This window comes from Elephas maximus, chromosome 3, assembly GCF_024166365.1.
Source record: "Elephas maximus indicus isolate mEleMax1 chromosome 3, mEleMax1 primary haplotype, whole genome shotgun sequence".
In the NCBI taxonomy this organism is placed as follows: domain Eukaryota; kingdom Metazoa; phylum Chordata; class Mammalia; order Proboscidea; family Elephantidae; genus Elephas; species Elephas maximus.
In genome coordinates this window covers 68033048-68053571 of record NC_064821.1, presented here as the reverse complement: position 1 = coordinate 68053571, position 20524 = coordinate 68033048, and the positions used below count along the sequence as shown (strand labels likewise).

The 20524-nt window shown below is 44.6% G+C and overlaps 2 protein-coding genes and 1 pseudogene across 10 annotated transcripts in view; 2 read left to right on the top strand and 1 right to left on the bottom strand.

Moving 5' to 3' along the window:
• Nucleotides 1-5299, bottom strand: part of FAM76A (family with sequence similarity 76 member A) — a 99660-nt gene extending 94361 nt beyond the window's left edge. For 8 of the 9 annotated variants that reach the window (XR_007516573.1, XR_007516575.1, XR_007516572.1 and 5 more), the window contains exon 1: nucleotides 4930-5017. Coding sequence is in view for 1 of the 9 variants with exons in the window: in XM_049878430.1 (XP_049734387.1) it covers nucleotides 4930-5010 (81 nt within the window). In the remaining 8 variants the exon portion in view is untranslated. Of the gene's footprint in view, nucleotides 1-4929 lie in introns of all 9 variants that reach the window. The other variant, XM_049878430.1, reaches the window with a different exon arrangement.
• Nucleotides 1-20524, top strand: part of LOC126072784 (interferon alpha-inducible protein 6-like) — an 88585-nt gene that overhangs the window by 40139 nt on the left and 27922 nt on the right. The window lies entirely within an intron of this gene.
• On the top strand, nucleotides 9657-10151 carry LOC126072786 (60S ribosomal protein L21-like; annotated as a pseudogene).

Genomic DNA, 20524 nt, shown 5'->3' with positions numbered 1-20524 from the left:
GCCTGGTTCAGAACAGGATTTAATTGTTAATGAACATATATATGTACTTTGAGGCCAGGCTTCAATCTGGTTCATTTCACAGTTCTGAAATACAGCCCGAAGACCTGATTTTAAAACACTACAGAAGGCCTTGCCGAGGAAAGATCTTTCACTGAAGGAGTTTGAAAACTAGGTAATTCCATTTAAAAAAAAGCATTATACATAAAAATCACACACAGGACCACGGTGCCCTTTACTTTAGATCTCTTCCACACCTCACCTGTCAAGACATAAACTTTAAAAATACAAGGTTACCCTCTGAGAACAAAACTATTGAAAACAATCCTAGCTAGCACTGATTGAGTACTTTTCATGTATCAGATTCTATTCTAAGGGCTTCACATGTAACTCTACCCTCAGAACCTTCTGCTCATCCCCATTTACAGATGAGGAAACTGAGGCACTCACAGATGAACTTGCCCAAAGTCACACAGCTAATAAGTGACAGAACCAAGATTTCAACCCAGGCATTCTGAGTCCAGATCATCCATTATTAATCCCGAAGCTTAGCCAGCCTCTCCTAAAATTTATCAACATTTGATTGAGGATATGCAAATATAGCCAAACCCTTAAAACAGAATTGTCACTAAGAAAACAGAAAATGAATTCTGTAACCACATCAATAAAAATTAACTACTGTATGCTGAGCAAATAATATGAGAAGCTGGACTATAGGAAGAAGAACCGGGCATCAGGATTGGAGGAAGACTCATTAACAACCTGTTATGCAGATGACACAACCTTGCTTGCTGAAAGTGAAGAGGACTGGAAGCACTAACTGATGAAGATCAAAGACCACAGCCTTCAGTACGGATCACACCTCAACATAAAGAAAACAAAAAATCCTCACAACTGGACCAATAAGCGACATCATGATAAACGGAGAAAAGATTGAGGTTGTCGAGGATTTCATTTTACTTGGATCCACAATCAACACCCACAGAAGAAGCAGTCAAGAAATCAAAAGACGCGTTGCATTGAGCAAGAAATCTCTTTAAAGTGTTAAAAAGCAAAGTTGACACCTAAGCCATGGTATTTTCAATCGCCTCATATGCATGGGGAAAACTGGACAATGAATAAGGAAGACCGAAGAAGAATTGATGACTTTGATTTGTGATGCCGGAAAAGAATATTGAATATACCACGGACTGCCAAAATGATAAATAAATCTGTCTTGGAAGAAGTATAACCAGAATGCTCCTTGGAAGCAAGGATGGCGAGACTGCATCTCACATACTTTGGACATGTTGTCAGGAGGGATCAGTCTCAGGAGGAGGACATCACACTTGGTAAAGTACAGGGTTAGCGACGAAGAAGACGACCCTCAATAAGATGGATTGACACAGTGGCTCCAACAATGGGCTCAAGCATAGCAACAATTGTGAGGGTGGCACAGGACCAGGCAGTGTTTCGTTCTGTTGTGCACAGGGTCCCTATGAGTCAGCACTGACTTGACAGCACCTAACGACAACAACATTCCAATTAACAGTAATACAGGTATACATTTGATTTGTGTATTGATATCCTTTATGTGCATATGAGCCAGGCTCAAAATTAAGTGTTTTATATACTTACCTCAATTAAATCTCCCCCATGTCCCTGTGAAACAGATACTATTATTCCCATTGGAAAGAGGAAAGCCATACAAAACAAGATGAAGTAACTTGCCCAGGATCACTGAGCTTGCCCCAGGAATGGGAAGGGATCCAGGTGTGTGGGATTGCAAAGTCTGTGTGTGCTCCAGCTACTATTGTCTGCTATCTCTTGATTACTAATTCAGCTTCTCCAGTATCTTGACTCAGGGAAGAGGTGTCCTGGTTGGCAGGCAGGGGTATTCTGGTCACTGAAATTTATATCCTCTCATTGTAAATTAATGAATTTGGCAAGAGTCAGTTCTCAAGAGCCTAAGCATCTCTGGCCACTGACAAAAGAGTTTCAGAACTGCATTATTTTATTCAACAAATATTTACTGAGCACCTACTATGTGCCAGACCACTGGAAAGATAGCAGAGAGCAAGACGGACAAACAGCTCACATTTTAGTGAGGCGGACAAACATGTAAACAAACAAAATAATTTCTCATAGTGTTACATGCTGTGAAGGAAATGAAACAGGGTGATGTGATAGTGTCACTGAGGTGGTTAGTCAAAGAAGGTCTGTGTGAGCAGGTGGCATCTGAGCTGAGACCTGACATAAGGAGCCAGTCGTGAAATTCTGGAAAAAGGTATTATCAAGCAATGGGAAGCCAGTGCAAATGCAGGAACAAGACTGTCATGTCTGAAGGACTGAAAAAAGCCCTGTGTGACAGGAACAAGGTGAGACACAGGAATTATGACAGCAGGCTGAGAGCGAGGCACGTAACAATATTAAAATGCAACTGATTAGAGATTTTAGGTAGAAAAAGCCTATTAACATCTTTCATGGTCAACAACTGTACTTCTCCTGCTGATACTCATTCCTGCAGAAGGTGCACTTCATGACAGGGTGTGCAATCTGACATTCCTGAAATGAAATGAGGATACAATTTTAAAAGGTAGATGGAAGCAGCCTTCAGGAGGCAAAAGACCTGGGTCTAGTCCTAGCATAGCCATTGTGTTTTGAGTGAGGCACTTAAATGTTCTGGGCCTTATCTTTATCCTCTGTAATAGTGACACTGCCCTGCTCATCATGCAGCATTAATGTGGGTGTTAAAAAAGAATTTGTGTGCAAGAACTAGATGGTGCCTGGTTACCAATGACCGCCCTAATAGGGAACACAACAGAGTCCCTGACCAAGCAGGAGAAAAGTAGGAGGCAGAACTCATATTCTAGTAAAAAGACCAGACTCAATGGTCTGACTGAGACTGGAGGGACCCCAGAGGTCACGGCCCTAGGACTCTCTGTTAGCCCAAAACTAAAGCCATTCCCAAAGCCAACTCTTCAGATAAAGATTACGAGACATAAAACAATACTCATGAGGAGTATGCTTCTTAGCTTAAGTAGATACATGAGACTAAACAGGCAGCTCTTGTCCAGAGGTGGGATGAGAAGGCAGAAATGGACAGGAGTTGGTTGAATAGACACAGGAAATGAGGGGCGGAAAGGAGGAGTATGCTGTCACATTATAGGGAGAGCAATTAGGGTCACATAACAATGTGTGTATAAATTTTTGTATGAGAAACTAACTTCAACTGTAAACTTTCACTAAAACCATAATAAAAAAAAGAAAAAGGAATTTATGTGGAACTAGTCATAAACTGTAAAGCAAATATATGCTTGAATAAGCCCCAGACTGAGAATCTGAAGCCCTGGAGCCCAGTCCCAGGTTAGGCCACTGTGATTCTGAGCACGTTCACCTGTGAAATCAAAGTGCTAAAATAATTACTATTTACATATATAAAACTTCCTTAAAATTAAATATGCACATAAATTTTATATATATATATATACATATATTTTTTTTTAGGCCATAACAAGGCACTCAAGCACTTGAGTTCTCTCACATCTAGTAAGCAAATAATGGCAAAAGGAAGGTCACAGCTATCTGAAGCAAGAGTGACAATTATGAGTTATCCACGTGAGACACAAACTCGGGATTCAATAGGAGTACCTCAACATCACTCTCCAGCCGGTTTGGTGACTTTTCACTATCACCTCGCAGCACCTCTATTCACTTAAACAGGAAAAGTGGAATGAAAACCGACTTAATGGAAAAAGACAACTTGGACTTTCAGGGGTAAAATACAATCAGCAGCTGGTTATGGGGAGATTTAAGACCATCAACCTGATAATGAAAAAATCATGATTTTGCTTCATGTGCTTAATTGTGGGGCTTTTGTATACAAGCCTTGCTGTGGCCCCAAGGTAATCCTCAGCATGTTTTCTTCTTTTCAAAATGTATGACTGAGAGCTGGACATAACTAGCGCCATGATGAACCTGTAAGTTTTTCTCCTTCCTCTGCCTGCCTCCTCCTGCACATATCTCTGTTAATAGGCTGTTTTGACCTAATGTTAATGACCTCGTTCTTTGTTCTAATTTGATGCAAATAAGTTTTTTAGTTCCATCAGACCACCTGTGACTTACAACCCCTTCTCCCCACCACGGCCCAGGTGTCTGATTTGTAGCTCTTTAGTCTGTGTCGGAATCGACTCGACGTCACTGGGTCTGGACTGGGTTTAGTCTGCTAGTCTTTTGTCACTATCTTGTCATGAATAACTCCTCCGGCCAGGCCATCTGCGGACTACAAAGACATTTCTAACCCTCTTAAGACTCTATACAAGCTCTAATGTGAAGCTGCTCTCTGGGACTCCATAGAGACAGCCTGTGCTGCTGCTGGGTCCCCGGTGATGCATACATCTCCTTAACAAACTTTCTCACTCTTTTCTGACTTGGGAGTATATTTCATTGGCTCCACTGCTCCAGGGCACGGACCCTAATAAGATAACACTGCCACCACCTCCTACTCCACCACTGGCTGCAGGGTGCCCGTGAGGCTCCCGACTTCGAGACGGTCCCCCGAGGCAGCACCCAACTCTGGAGTTCAGTCGCAGGAGGGGCAAGGGGAGGGTCCTTCAGCCTTTAACGAGGGAGACTGCGGCGGCGGGGAAGCCCAAAAAGGTCCCCGGCACGGCTGGTCACCGACAGACAGGGGACCCGCTGTCCCCTACACCGACCTCACGGGGCCCGAGAAAAATCCCCCACGGTTGCTAAGCACCAAGACACGCCGGCCGCGGGGGCCTGGACCCGGCCCGGGGCTCCCCCACGTGCCCCTAGCCGACGGGCGCGGCTCCTCAGCTAGGCAGGCCTGCCACACCCAGCCCGGGGGAACCGCCGGGCGTTCCCGCAGAACCGAGAGCTCCGAGCTGCGCCTGCGGCTTCCCCCGTTCCCGGCCGCCGCCCCAGCCCGCGCACCTTGCACAGCTGCTGCCCCTGAGACAGCGCCTCGAAGGGGAAGCGCTGGTGGCACTTGGTGCAGGCGTAGAGCGCCGCCATGTCCGGCCCGGGTCCTGCTCACCGCCCCGCCGGCGGCCCGCCGCTTGATCTGACAGTCTGAGGCACAATCTGGCGGCGGCAGCGGCGACGGGCTGCGGGCTGCGGGCTGCGGGCTGCGACAGGCGGGCAGGCACGGTCGGACCGATCAGGGTGGGCGCGGTGCCGGCGGAAGCCGGTTCACTGGTTCATTCCGACGCCAATCAAGCGGAAAAAGGGCGGAACACGGAGCTTTTGAGGACTCTGATTCGGTCTGGATTGGAGGACGCCACTTGTGACGCGCGCGGCCGCGATTATGTAAAGCGCAGTCACGCGGGGGCGCCGCCTGGAGCGGCGGTCTCCAGACCCGGAGCTCGGGAGCGCAGGGGCTCCGCCCACTCGGCTCTGCGTTCCCGCCCTCGCTCCGCCTCTCTCCGGCCGCGGGCGCACCCGCAGCTCTCGCGACACCTCCGTGGAGTTGTGATGTTTAGGTTTCCATGGAGCTGCCCTCTGGGAGTGGGAGGGGCGCTATCTGACCGAGGGCGGTGCAATGTTGAACCGGAACTCCGCCGCCACATCGAGCTTGAAGAGGGTAGAGGGCTCGTGAGGAGCCCTTTCATCACGGGGTCAGGAGGGGCCTGGCCCCCCCATCCGAAGGAGAAGAGGAAACCATGAGGGGAGACCTAGAGGCGTCCCCTCTCTCTGAGACCCCTAAAAGAGGGGGAACTCTAGGGCCGATGATCTCCGAAGAGATAGGGGGAGCCCCAGAGAAAGCACCTTTATGCTGCGGAAAGGGGGTACTAGAGAGATGACAGTCTCCCAGCAAGGAGAGACCCCATGTTAAGTCGAGGCCCTTCATCCCTAAAAGTCCCCCTGGGGTGCTTTGCAGTTACCCTGAGGCCCGCTCCCCACCGGGTTTCTCCGGTTGCACCTACCACCCCACCCCCACCCCGCTTCCCTCACAGGACAACCACCTGGAGTTTCCCGGCAGGGTCTGGCCCCCCGGAAAGCAAGCTGCACTCTCTTGGCTCTTCTGTGCCTCCTTGCCTCCCAGCTTGGCGCCTAAAGGGTGGGCCCAGGGAATTACAGACTTTTTATTCTTGAGGCTTTGACAAAACTTCCTGCAATGCTGACCTTTCCAAGTTGCTGCCCTGTAGCTGCTCTTGGGCTTAGATTACTTTTGGCTCTGCCAAATGCCTCTACGGTACTGTTACCCGATTAGGGTCCATCCCCTGGAGCAGTCGAGCCAATGAAACATACTCCAAGTCGGAAAGAGTGAGAAAGTTTGTTAAGGAGATGCATACATCACCAGGGACCCGGCAGCAACACAGGCTGTCTCTATGGAGTCCCAAAGAGCAGTTTTACATTAGAGCTTATATAGAAACAAGGGTTACAGGTGTCTTTGTAGTCCGCTGCCAGACATTCCTTTTTTAGACTAAAGACATATATATCTGATACCTGGGCTCCAATTTTTCTGTGGGGGTTGTATGCCACAGGTAGTCCAGACAGAGCAAAAGGTTATTTGCATCAGTTTTAAAACTACAAAGTCATCAACATTTGGTCAAAACAAAGTCATTAATAGAGGTATGTGAAGGAGGCAGGCAGAGGAAGAACAACTTATAGATTTATCATGGCCTTAGTTATGTTAAGCTCTCAGTTGCCCATTTTGAAATAAAAACATGCTGGGGAGTATTCTGGGTCACAGTACTAATTGCAGTTTTAGCTCAACGTGAGCTTTTTACAGTTGAGGGATCACTTATGGCTTCTTAGTCCCTGTCTCAACAATATTTACTGTCTTTGAAACTCAAATCCGGCTTCCTCCTTGTGGGTGCCCCCAAAGATGTGTATTCATCACAGATTGAGACTGGAGTCAGAAAACAAAGGTTTAAATCACTGTTCCACATCTACTGAATATGTTGCAGAGGAGTCCCTTGGTGGCACAGTTAAGTGCTGGACTACTCGTCAAAAAATTAGCAGTTTGAACCCACCTAGAGGCACTTCAGAAGAAAGGCCTGACAATCTCTTCCCAAAAGGTTACAGCTTTGAAACACCTATGGAGCAGTTCTATACTACACACATGGGTTCACCATGAGTCGGAATTGACTCTAGGACAACTAACAACACCACCTATCACTGAACTTCTCAGAACCTCACTTTCCTCAGTACATGGAACAAAACAGTACATGGAACCTGTTAGTTAATTTCTTCTAGGGTGATGCTGGTACCAAGCTGGTGCCCTGGGTCATGTAAGCACAACCTCCCTTCTACACACACACACACACACACACATAGGCCTCTCTGTCTCCCTGCTGCCTCCAGTTCTGATCTCCACTGTAGTACTTACCAGTTTTGTAATGGTATATTTACCTTTTTTTAATCCATCAGATGATGGCATGAGGGAAGGAAAGGACCAAATCTGGGTCATCTCTGTATCCCCTGCACTCAGCGCAGAACTAATTGATTCATTCAATTCAACAAATTTTTATTGAGTATTATGTACTAGACTCTGGTAGTCACTGGGAATACACTGGCATATAAAACAGACATGATCCCTGCCCTTGTAAAGCCAACAGTACAGATGAAAAGACAGCCAAAACACAAGGACCATAAATTAAAAGATACACTGCAGGGGTAGACAACAATGCTGGGACAGGGAAGACGGTAGGGTGAGTTACTTTGGTAGAGAAGGTCAAGAAAAAAACCCTCTGAGGGGATGTCAAGACCTGAAGGTCAAGAAAGACTTAGACATGTGAATTAGCCAAGAATGTTCTGGGCAGAAGGAAAGGTGAAGACCTTGAGGTGGAATAGAGTTTGGCATGTTCAAAAACCTGAGAGAAGGCCAGTATGGTTTGGGACGAGTGGACAGGTTGCCAGGGACTGGCAGGGGCCAGAGTAATACAGCCTGTAGACCCTGATTTGGATGTGCGTTGTTTTTTGTTTTTTCTCCAAAGTACAGTGTATAGTGTACAATGGGAAAGAAACCACTGGCAGTTTTTAAGCAAGCAAGAGACCTGATTGGATGTATATTTTTTAATTTTTTGTTTGTTTGTTTCTATTAAGAGAATGGAAACCCTGGTTGCGTAGTGGTTAAGTGCTACGGTTACTAACCAAAGGGTCGGCAGTTCAAATCCACCAGGCTCTCTTTGGAAACTCTATGGGGTAGTTCTACTCTGTTCTATAGGGTCGCTATGAGTCGGAATTGACTCGATGGCACTGGGTTTGGTTTGGCTTATTAGGAGAATAGACTGCGAGGGTCAGAGTAAAAGCAGAGAGGTCAATGAGGAGGCTTTTACAGTCATCTGAGGCAAGAGGTGAAGTCCCTGGATGATGCAAATATTCAACAGTCTTGCCTGCTAACTGAAAGGTTTGAGGTTCAAGTCTACCTTGAAGCACCTTGGAAGAAAGGCCTGGCAATCTAATTCTGAAAAATCAACCACTGAAAACCCTATGGAGCACAGTTCTACTCTGACAAACATGAAATTGCCATGAGTTGGAATTGACTCCACACAACTGGTGGTAAACACAAGAGGTGATGGCAGCTTGAGCTTCAAAAGTTGCAATGGAGAGAGGTGGACAGGCATACTTTGGTCAACAGGACTTGGGATGGATTGGATTTGGGAGGCGGTGAGGGAAAGGAAGAATTTATGGTCAATGTGCCGTAATTATTCTGGATGGAATTATCATTTCCAGTGACAAGTCTAGAAGGACAAGTTTCAGAGGCAAACCAAGAGTTTTATTTTTGACCTGTTAAGTTCTACGTGCCTGTGGGACATCCAGTGGGAGGCATGCAGGCAGAGGGCTCTATTTTGTATATCTATATACTGGTTTAGATTAGAGGTCTAGGATGAAGACAGAGTTTAGGAGGGATTATCAGCATACATGTGGTGCTTAATGGCCTGAGACTGGATAATAGATATTACCTTGGAAGCCTAGAGAGAGAAGACAGAAATGCCCCTTCCTGAGTCAAGAGAAACTCCATCCAACAGTCAGACATCCAGCCAAGAAGAAGGTGCCTACAAAGGAGTATGAGCAAGAGAAGGCAGGGAGAAGAGTGGTTTCACAGAAGCCAAGAGAAGAAAATGCTCTGAGCAGGAGAGACTAGTCAACAGTGTCATCAGATACTAGGAGACTAAAATGAGGACAGTGGCTGATGTTTCCTGAACTGACCTTGAGCACACATCTCTGTTTGCTGAATGTCTACCTTGTCAAAACTTGTCCCTTTTTCTCTGATCAAGTCTTCCTCTGTGTATCTTTGGCAGTAGCACTTGGGTGTACCCCTAAGGGAGCAGTAGAAGAATAGAATATTTATAGTGATATTGTTCATAATAGCTAAAGAAAAGAGGAAAAAAAAATTACTCATTGACAGAATAATGGATAAGTTATGCTGCAAACAGGGTATCATGGAATTCCAGACAGGGAACACTCAGCTTCAACTGGGCCAGCTCTTTCAGCTTGTAATTTGCTTGCTTCCTTATTCATTATCTCCAGAAAATCTTCACTTAGAGGAGGATGATATACGTAGGTCCATGACGGAAGAGGGAAAGTTGATAAAGATTATAACTGGCTTGTGTTGCAGGAATGAATTCCTCGGTCCACAAGCGTAGGGGAATAAAACTTAAAAAAAAAAAAGGAGCTTTTCGGCCAGAACCGCCGTGTTGCAGTAATTCGCCAAAATGATGGACACAAAGGGAAAGAGAAGCGGCACCTGCTATATGGTCTCTAGGCCTTTTAGAAAACATGGAGTTGTTCCTTTGGCCGCATACATATGAATCTACGAGAAGGGTGATATTGTAGACATCAAGGGAATGGGCACTTTTCAAAAAGGAATGCCCCACAACTGTTACTGTGGCAAAACTGGAAGAGTCTACAATGTTACCCAGCATGCTGTTGGCATTATGGCATTATTGTGAACAAACAAGTTTAAGGGCAAGATTCTTACTAAGAGAATTAACATGCGTACTGAGCACATTAAGCACTCTAAGAGCCGAGATAGCGTCCTGAATCATGTGAAGGAAAATGATTAGAAAAAGAAAGAAGCCAAAAAGAAAAGTACCTGGGTTTAACTGAAGTGCCAGCCTGCTCCATCCAGAGAAGCACATTTTGTGAGAACCAATGGAAAGGAACCTGAGCTGCTGGAACCTATTCCCTATGAATTCATGGCATAACAGGTATAAAATAAAGATGCCTGTGATGTAAAAAAAAAAAAAAAAGGAATTTAATTTCTACTTTATTCTATAAATATGCACTGAATGTCTAGTAAATATCAGGGACAATCCAAGTCCCTGGAAATACAGCCATGACTATGACCAAGTCCCTGCCTTCATGGAGCTTCCATTCTAGAAGACTGGTGATATACATCAAATAAATGCATAATTTCAAGTGATGCTAAGTGCTCAGACAAAAAATAAAGCAGGGAAAAGGGATGCAGAATGATGGGAAAGGTTTTTTTTTTTAGTGGAATAATCAGGGAAGAGGAGGTGACATAAGAACAGGCATCTAAATGAAATGAAGGAGTCAACCATGTGAAAATCTGGGGAAGAGTATTCCAATGGAGGGAACAGCAAATGCAGAGGGCCTGAGACTGGAAGAGCTGGACATGACTAACAAGACCAGTGTGGCTGGACTGCAGGATGAAGGGCAGAATGGTAGGAGATAGGTCAAAGAGGAAACTGGCGGCCAAATCTTCTAGGACTTTATGGGCCATGGTAAGAAGTTTGGATTTTGTTCTGATGGTGATGGGAAGTCGTTTGAGGGTATTGAGCTGGACAGTGCTAGGATCTTAGTCACATTTTAAAAGATCACTCTAGCTGCTGTACGGAAAATAGTAAGATAAGAATGAAAGCAGGGAGATGCTTTCATTAGATGGCCAGAGGTGATAGTGACTGGGACTAGGTTGGTAGAGGTAGAGATTGTGAAAGGTGATCAAATTTGGGAGAAGTTTTGAGACTAGATCTTACATGACCAGCTAAGGAATTGGACGGTGGTATGAGCAAAAGAGAGCAATCAAAAAGGAGCCCGAGGTTTTTAGCTTGAGCAATTGCGTGAACAGTGATGACACAAATGGAAAGAGTAGAGGAGGAGTAGATTTGTAAGGGAAAAGCAAGGCTTCTGTATGGCCATGATAATTTTGAGGTGACTGTGAGTTGAGTAGGCAGTTAAATACAAGTCCCTGGGTGGTACATATGGTTAAGCTCTCGGCTACTAACTACAAGGTTGGCAGTTCAAATTCGCTCAGAGGCATCTTGGAAAAAAGGCCTGGTGAACCGCTTCGGAAAGATCACAGCCACTGAAAACTCTGTGGAGTTCAGTTATACTCTGAAACACATGGGGTTGTCATGAGTCCGAATCACCTCAATGGCAACTGTTTTTAGTGCGTAGTAGCAGCTAGGGCTAAGGGTATAATTTGGAAATTATGAATATGTAGATGGAATTTAAAACCATGAAGTCACGTGGGGAATGAGTGAAGAAAGAGAATTTCTCCTTGGAGGTTGGGAGCCAAGGGTGAGACGAACAAGGGAGGGGTTGGTAATCTAGCAAATGAGACTGAAAATGTACAGTCAGTTGAGTCTCAGAAGCCAAAGGAAGAAAGGGCTTCAAGAAAGAAGTGATCAACTGTGTCAAAGGCTGCTAACACATCAAGTAGAGTAAATGAGACTTGAGCTTTGGCAGGATGGATATCTTTGGTGACTGTCTTAATTATCTAGTGCTGCTATAACAGAAATGCCACAAATGGGTGGCTTTAACAAACACGAATTTATTTTCTCACAGTTTAGGAGGCTAGAAGTCTGAATTCAGGGTGCCAGCTCTAGGGGAAGGCTTTGTCTCTGTTGGCTCTGGAGGAAGGTCCCTGTCTCTTCAGGTTCTACTTCCTAGTTTCTTGGAGATCTCCGTGTGTCTTGGCATCATCTTACCCCATCTCTGCTTGCTTGTTTGATCTCTTTTATATCCCAAAAGAGATTGACTCAAGATATACCCTACACTAATCCTCCCTATTACCATAACAAAGACAACCCATTCCCTAATAGGATTATATCCACAGGCATAGAAGTTAGAATTTACAACACATATTTTGGGGGGACATAAGACAATCCACAACATTCCACCCTTGGCTCCCCAAAATTCATATCCTTGCCACATGCAAAACACATTAACCCTATCACATCATTCCGAAAGTCTTAAATCAACTTCAAGTCCAGAATCTCATAATCTGAATCGTTTAAATCAAATATAGGTGAGACTTTAGGTCTATTCCATCCTGGGGCAAAATTCCTCTTCATCTGTCAATCTGTTAAATCTAGAAACGAGTTATCTGTTTCCAAAGTACAATGGTGGAACAGGCACAAGGCAGAATTTCCATTACGTATGGGAGAAATTGGAGGGAAAAATGGATAATAGGCATCAAGCAAGTCCAAAATCCAGCAGAACAAATTACATTAGCTCGCAAGGCTTGAAAATAATCCTCTCTTCTCTGAGACCGTCTGGGAAACAGCTCAGTCCTCCAAAATCTTAGTGTTGGCCATGCCCTCTAGATTCTGGGTGATGGCTTCTTGGCCCTGGCCTTCAGCTCTGCCTTCCATGCCCTCTGGGATGGCAACTCTGCTCCTTCAGGTTTAGTAAGCCCCATTCTCCTAGACCATCTGAGTGGCAACCCCAGCCCCTCAACCCCAGCAGAGCCCATTCTTCTGCTCTTTGAGCATGAAAGCCCTGCCCTCTCAGCATGGGGCAGTAGGCCCATCCCCCTGGCACGCCTTAACGCCAGCCCCATACTCTGGAACCAAGTTGGCAAAGACCTGACTCTTTGAAGCCTGGAAGGCTGTGGCCCCACCCTTTGAGATCCGGAAGATCATCCCCACCCTTTGAAACTAAGAAGGGCCCGCCCGTTTCCTGTGCTCCTTCAAGTAGCTCTGCTGATCTCCAAGCTGCTCCAGGGATGGTCCTTTTCTTTTCTTGGAGGACAACAAATATAGCTCCTTTGGCCTGTTCTTGCCTGTAGAATTTCAAGAGGCAGACAATATTCTTTCCCTTTGTTCTTTCTCTGTCCTCTTCAGTCTAAGCTGATGGATTTTCTGCTGTGGTAGCTGATTAGATCCATCTGTAACAGCCTTAATCTCTTTAACAAGAAATTGTGTAGCCTTGTCCTTGCTGAATATTCTAAGACAAGTGTCCTTAGTTTGTACAACAGAATTTTCCAAATCTTTAAGTTCTCTTTTCATGTTGCACAGTTCATTTTTAAATTCATCTCTTTCCTTATGCATTTTACTATAAGTGGCAAGAAGAAATCTAGCAGCCCTGTAAGATCTTTTTGTGTGTGTGTGTGTGCTTTAGATGAAGGTTTACAGAGCAAATTAGTTTCTCATTAAACAATTAATACACATATTGTTTTGTACCATTGCGTGCAACCCATGATGTGATCAAGTATATTCTGACTCATAGTGACCCTAGAGAGCAGAGTAGAACTGCCCCATAAAGTTTCCAAGGTTGTAATCTTTAGGGAAGCAGAGTGCCACATCTTTCTCCTGCAGAGCAGCTGGTGGGTTTGAATCATGGACCTTCAAGGGCTCCTTATCTTGCTCAGAAATCTCATCAGCCAGATATCCAAGTTCATCATTTACAAGTTCTACCTTCCTCCAAACATTTGAACTTAATTCAGACAAGTTCTTTGCCACTACGTAAAAAGAGTTACCTACCCTCCATTGTCCAGTCATATGTTTATCATTTCTTTTAAAGCCTTACCAGAAGCACATTTAATGCCCACATTTGTGGAGCAACATTCTGTTGCTGGCACCATATGTATTCTCTAAGACAATAGAGAATTTCTCTACAACTCTCCTCACTTCCATCTGAGCCTCCACCAGAATTGCTTTTGACATCCATAATTCTATCAACAGTCTCTTCAAGGAATCTAGGCTTTTACTATCAGGCACCTTAAAAGTCTTCCAGTCCACCCATTACCCAATTCCAAAATCACTTCCACATTTTATGTGTCTGTTAGAGCAGCACCTCTATGGAGAGTGCTTTTAGAGGAACGCAATTTTAAGAATGAGTTTTCTGAATTGGTTCTCAAGTCTGACTAACCTTAAAGGTCCTGGTGACTCTGTCTCCAGCAGTAAAGAGGGCACTGCTAATCCATGGTGTGAGGTGGCAATAGAAATACACAAAATATGACTACCAATGGACCTTGTGAAAGGCAAGGCTCTGGGTGATTGCATCTTTGATACTTTTCTACAATTTTGTCAGAATGAGAAGTATAAGGAAATGGTTGGTTGGTCCTGCTTTTGCCAGACAAAGTGATGAAAGAAAGTCACAGAGTCACAGGTAAAGAATAGCATAAAAGACCTGAAAGTTGCCACTGGTGCCGTGAAAGAAAGCAACATTTTTTGTAGTAACAGAGCTAATATTGCTGAAAACCAAATCCCAAATCTTATTGTAACAGTGGCTGAATTACAACACCAATTCTCAGCTTTGAGTGAGGGCATTAACTGGGAAGAAATGGGATCCTGAAACTTGGGATGGAGACATGGGCAGATAATCAGGAAGCTGGGGACACTGAGCCCCTAAATCCCATTGAATCACTCCTGCCAAAAGAAATACCCCTCTTACTCTCATCTGAAAAGATTGCTCCATCTTTTTCTCCTAAGGCACCCTCCCCTGAAAAAAACATTTTCCCTTTGACCTCCATCTGATGAGATTAACCCATCTATGTCTGAAGAGCCTTTGTCTGAGATAACACCTCATTCAGCATCTGGGGCACTGCCTAGGCATCACCTTAGGCAGATGTTTTAAGAGACATTGCTGAAGGTCCCCAGGACACACCTGCACCACTTTTTTTTTTTTTTTTTGCTGCTAGACCTATAAATAGACTGAAGTCCTAGCATGCCCCAAGAAATGAAGTACAAAGTGTGACACAGCCAGAGGTATGTTACACTCCGAAAGAACTGATTGATTTTTCCAATATATACAAACAGAAACCTGGGGAATATGTGTGGGAATGGCTATTAAGCGTATGGGATAGTGGTGTAAGGAACACAAAGTTTAATCCTTCTGAGTTTATTAATATGGGCCCACTAAGCACAGATTCTTCACTCAGTGTTTGAGCTGGAGAGGTTAGAAAAGGCTCTAATAGCTTATTTGGTTGGTTCACTGAAGCATGGGTACACAGCCGGCTACACTAAATCAAGTTGAAGTGCTAGACCTGCCTTGGTATACTGTAGAAGATATCCAAAGGCATAGGGAAACTGGAATGTTAGAGTAGATTTATCAGGTTAGGCCCACAGACCCACACATGGAGTGCCCAAAATGGTGAGGAACAAATTTGTGAAGGGAGCCCCGGTATTCTTGAAGACTACTGTGACTGCTATTTTATATAAGTTAGATTTGACAGTAGGAGCTGAATTAAGACACCTAATTACAATGGCCCTGGTGGTGTAGTGGTTAAGAGCTCAGCTGCTAACCAAAAGGATGGCAGTTTAAATCTACCAGCTGCTCCTTGGAAACCCTATAGAGCAGTTCTACTCTGTTCTATAGGGTTGCTATGAGTTGGATGCAACTCGATGGCAATGTTTTTTGTTTTTTTAGATTTAACCACAATGGGGCTGATTGGACGCTGGGGTGGTAGAGGCCAAGTGGAGGCTTTTCATCACCGAAGACAATGTGGGTGCAGTTATCATAATGGACAGCAGAGCCAAGGCAGTAATCAGAGTAGTCTGACCCATATGGACTTATGGCATTGGCTGCTTAGTCATGGTGTTCCTAAGAGTGAAATACACCCTCTTCTCACTTATTGACATAGTTAGGTTCCGAAGACCAGGTCATCATGCGAAATCAACATTATGCAAAAATGGAGAATGACAACATCAGATCACAAAATGGAATATGACTGCATCATTACATAACTGCCAAATTACATCATTACATAACTTCTAAACCACTGAGAATCATGGCCCAGTGGAGTTGACACATAACCTTAACCATCACAGTCAGCATTATTCTTGCTTCATACCTCAGCATTTGTTACTGCTAGCTGTACGTTTTCAGTTGCAAAATAGACAGTAGATTTTTTATTATTGTCATAAATGCAAAATGTAGAATAACGAGAGTGGATAATTGAGGAGAAGGTGTAGATGGGAAATCTACTAAGTATTTAGTAATCTGTACAAGTGAAAGAATTCTAGGTCAAATGAATGGCAGTGTAATTCAAATCCACAATAGAGAGTCATGGCCCATCAATCCATACCCAGACTTGAAGCAATTTACAGATCCACACTCCTTGAATATAGGGGAGGCTGGGTCCCCTTGAGAAAGGGCCCCACTACACTGCCAAAAATTTATACTGTTAATCTCTCTGGAATCCCAGCCTTCCCCAAGGGGATCTATGGTCTTTTACCAGTGTGACTGTCCATTGGGGAAAAGGAAATAATCAGACTTCTTGGGGATTACAGTGGTTTTGAAGTGACATTAATCCAGGAGACCCAAAACATTTCTGTGGTCCACCAGTCAGAGTGGCAGCATATGGAGGTCAGGTAATTAATGGGATCTTAACTCATTCCAATTTCACAGTAGGTCCAGTGGGTCCCCGAACCCATCCTGTAGTGATTTCCCCAATTCCAGAATGCATAATTGGAATAAACACACTCAGCAATTGACAGAACCCCCATGTTGGATTCCTGACATGTAGAGTAAGGGCTATTACGGTAGGAAAGGCCAAATGGAAGCCATTAGAAATGCCCCTACCTAGGAAAATAGTAAATCAAAAGCAACACTGCATTCCTTTAGGGATTGCATCAAGGTCTTCAAGGATGCAGGGATGGTGATTCCCACTACATCCCCGTTCAATTCTCCTATTTGGCCTGTACAAAAAACAGATGGATCCTGGAGAACAACAGTGAATTATCAGAAACTTAACCAGGCGGTGACTCCAATTGCAACTAAGCTATTCCAGATGTGGTTTCATTGTTTGAACAAATAAATACATTTCTTGGTACCTAGGATGCAGCTATTGATCTGGCTAAGCCTTTTTCTCCACACCTGTTTTGAAGGACCACCAGAAGCAGTTTGCCTTCAGCTGGCAAGGCCAACAATACACCTTCACTGTCCTACTTCAAAGGTATAATAACTCTCCAGCCCTATGTCATAATTTAGTCCACAGGGACTTCAATCACCTTTCCCTTCCACAAGGCTTCACACTGGTCCATTATATTGATGATGTTATGCTGATTTGACCTAGTAAGGAAGAAGTATCTATTACTCTAGACTTATTGGTAAGACTTTTATGCACTAGAGGGTGGGAAATTAACCCGACAAAAATTCAGGTGTCCTCTAACTCCATAAAATTTCTGGGGACCAAAGGCATGGGGCATATTGAGATAGTCTTTCTAAAGTGAAGGATAACTTATTGCATATGGCCTGTGATGATTAAGATTGTGTGTCAACTTGGCTGGGCCACGATTCTCAGTGTCTAGATGTCGTAGTTCCAAAGGGAGGAATGATCCCACATGGAGGCACTTCACTGATTCCATTGAACTGGTAGCTAAGAATGCCACCTGACCACTTTGGGCCCCTTATGCCTCAGATCAACAGGCAAAGAAGGGAGTTACCATACTGGCTGGTGTGATTGATCCTGATATCCAAGAAGAAATCGGATTGATGTTACATAATGGAGGTAAAAAAGAGTATGTCTGCAGTTCAGGAGATCCCTTAGGGTGTCTCATAGTACTATCATGCTCTGTGATTAAAGTCAATGGAAAACTACAGCAACTCAATTCTGGCATGACTGCTAATGGCCCAGACCCTTCAGGAATGAAGGTTTGGGTCACCCCACCAGGCAAAGAACCACGACCCGTTGAGGTCCTTGCTGAGTCCAAAGGGAATACAGAATGGGTGGTGGAAGAAGGTAGTTCTAAATATCAGTTACGGCCATGTGACCAGTTGCAGATATGAGGACTGTAACTGTTATGAGTATTTCTGCTTTGTATATGTGCATTGAATATTTTTGTTTTGTTCACTTATAAAATATAGTCTTAGTGAATTTTCATTTGTATGCATGTTAATTGCAACATGTTAGGCACAAGTATGACTTTGTAATTGTTTTTATTCAGAGACTATGTATGGTTTGGAGAGATGTGTACAAGTGCCAAGTCGACAAGGTGTGGACTATGATGGTTAAGATTGTGTGCCTACTTGGTTGGGCCATGATTCTCAGTGTTTTGGCAATTGATTCACATTGTGATCACGTCCCTGTTGAAATCTGATAGGTGATCACCCCCATGATGGGATCTGTTGAGTGGTACCAGCAGGGGTGGGGCCTGTGGCAGCTCACTGCCCACTCAGCCTTCATCTCTCCCCACTCCTTCTCCTACTTCCTTCCTGCTGACCTTACCAGGGCTTGTTCTTGGGACTTGAGCTAGCAGTTTGCCTGTCATTCTTGAGATTCATTGATCATCACAGCCTGCTCTCTAGCATGCACTTATGTGAATCAGTAGGATCCTCTTTCCTGCCACCACAGACTTGGGATGTTACCCAGCCTCTAAAAACAGCGCGAGCCATTTCCTTGATATAAATCTCTCTCTCTCTCTCTAGAGAATGAAGCCTAAGACATTGCCCTGCCTAAAACTAAAAAGGAGGCACAACACCAGGTGGGCCTCTTTGTATTTTGGAGGCAGCATATTCTTCAATTGGGTGTGCTACTCCTGGTTATTAATCAAGTGACTCAAAAAGCTACTAGTTTTCAGTGGGGTCCAGAACGAGTGAAGGTTCTGTAACAGGTTCAGGCTGCCATGCAAGCCACTCTGCTACTTGGGCCGTATGATCTGGCTGATCCAATGGTGCTTGAAGTGTCAGTGGCAGATAGAGATGCTGTTTGGAATCTTTGGCAGGCTCCTATTGGTGAATCGCAGCACAGATCCTTAGGATTTTGGAGCAAAGCCCTCCTATCCTCTGCAGATAACTACTGTCGTTTTGAGAAAGAGCTTTTGAGTTGTTATTGGGCCTTAGTAGAGGCTGAACACTTAACCATGTGACGCCAAGTCACCATGTAGTCTCAGATGCCCATCGTGAACTGGTGTTGTCTGACCCACAAAGTCATAAAGTCAAATGCGCTTAGCAGCATGTCATGATTAAATGGAAGTGATATATACGAGATCAGCCTCCAGCAGGACCTGAAGGCACAAGTAAGTCACATGAGGAAGTGGCCCAAATTCCCATGGTCTCTACTCCTGTCTATTACCTCCTCTCTCCCAGTCTGCACCTATGGCCTTATAGGGTATTCCTTATGATCAGTTGACTGAAAGAAGAGAAAACTCTAGCCTGGTCTACAGACGGTTCTGCATGATATGTAGGCACCACTTGAAAGTGGACAGCAGCATCATTGCAGCCCCTTTCTGGACGTCCCTGAAGGACAGTGGTGAAGGGAAATCCTTCCAACTGGCAGGACTTTGAGCGGTGCAGCTGGTTGTTCACTTTGCTTGGAAGGAGAAATGGCCAAATGTGTAATTGTATACTGATACGTGGGCTGTGGCCAATGGTTTGACTGGGTGGTCAGGGACTTGGAAGAAACATGATTGGAAAATTGGATACAAGGAGATATGGGGCAGAGGTATGGAGATAGACCTCTAAGAATTGGCCCAAAGAAATGAAGATATTTGTGTCTTATGTGAACACTCACCAAAAGGTGACCTCAGCAGAGGAAAATTTTAGCAAGCAAGTGGATAGGATGACGTTTTCTGTGGATCCAGTCAGCCTCTTTGCCCAGCCACTCCTAGTATTGCCCAATGGGCTCATGAACAAAGCAGGCATGGTGACAAGGATGGAGGCTATGCAGGGTCTCAGAAACACAGACTTCCACTTACCAAGGCCGACTAGGCTGCAGCCACTGCTGAGTGCCCAAACTGCCAGCAGCAGAGACCAACACTGAGTCCCCGATATGGCACCATTTCCTGGGCAATCAGCCAACAACCTGGTGGCAGGTTGATTACATTGGACTGCTTCCATCATGGAAAGGGCATCATTTTGTTCTTATTCGGATAGGCACTTACTCTGGATATGAATTTCACTTCCCTGCACGCAATGCTTCTGCCAAAACTACCATCTGTGGACTTACAGAATGCTTTATCCACTGTCATGGTATCCCACACAGCATTACTTTGAATCAAGGGACTCACTTCACAGCAAATGAGATGTGGTAATGGGCCAATGTTCATGGAATTCATTGATATTACCGCATTTCCCATCATCCTGAAGTAGCTGGCTTGATAGAACAATGGAATGGCCTTCTAAAGACACAATTATGGTGTCAGCTAGGTGGCAATACCTTGCAGGGTTGGAGCAATGTTCTCCAGGAGGTTGTATACACTCTAAACCAGTATCCAATATATAGGGTTGTTTCTCCAATAACCAGCATTCATGGGTCCTGGAATCAAGGGGTGGGACTGGGAGTGGCACCACTCATACTACGCCTAGTTACCTAATCACAAAATTTTTGCTTCTTGTCCCCATGACGCTATGCTCTGCAGATCTAGAGGTCTTAATTCCAAAGGGAAGAATG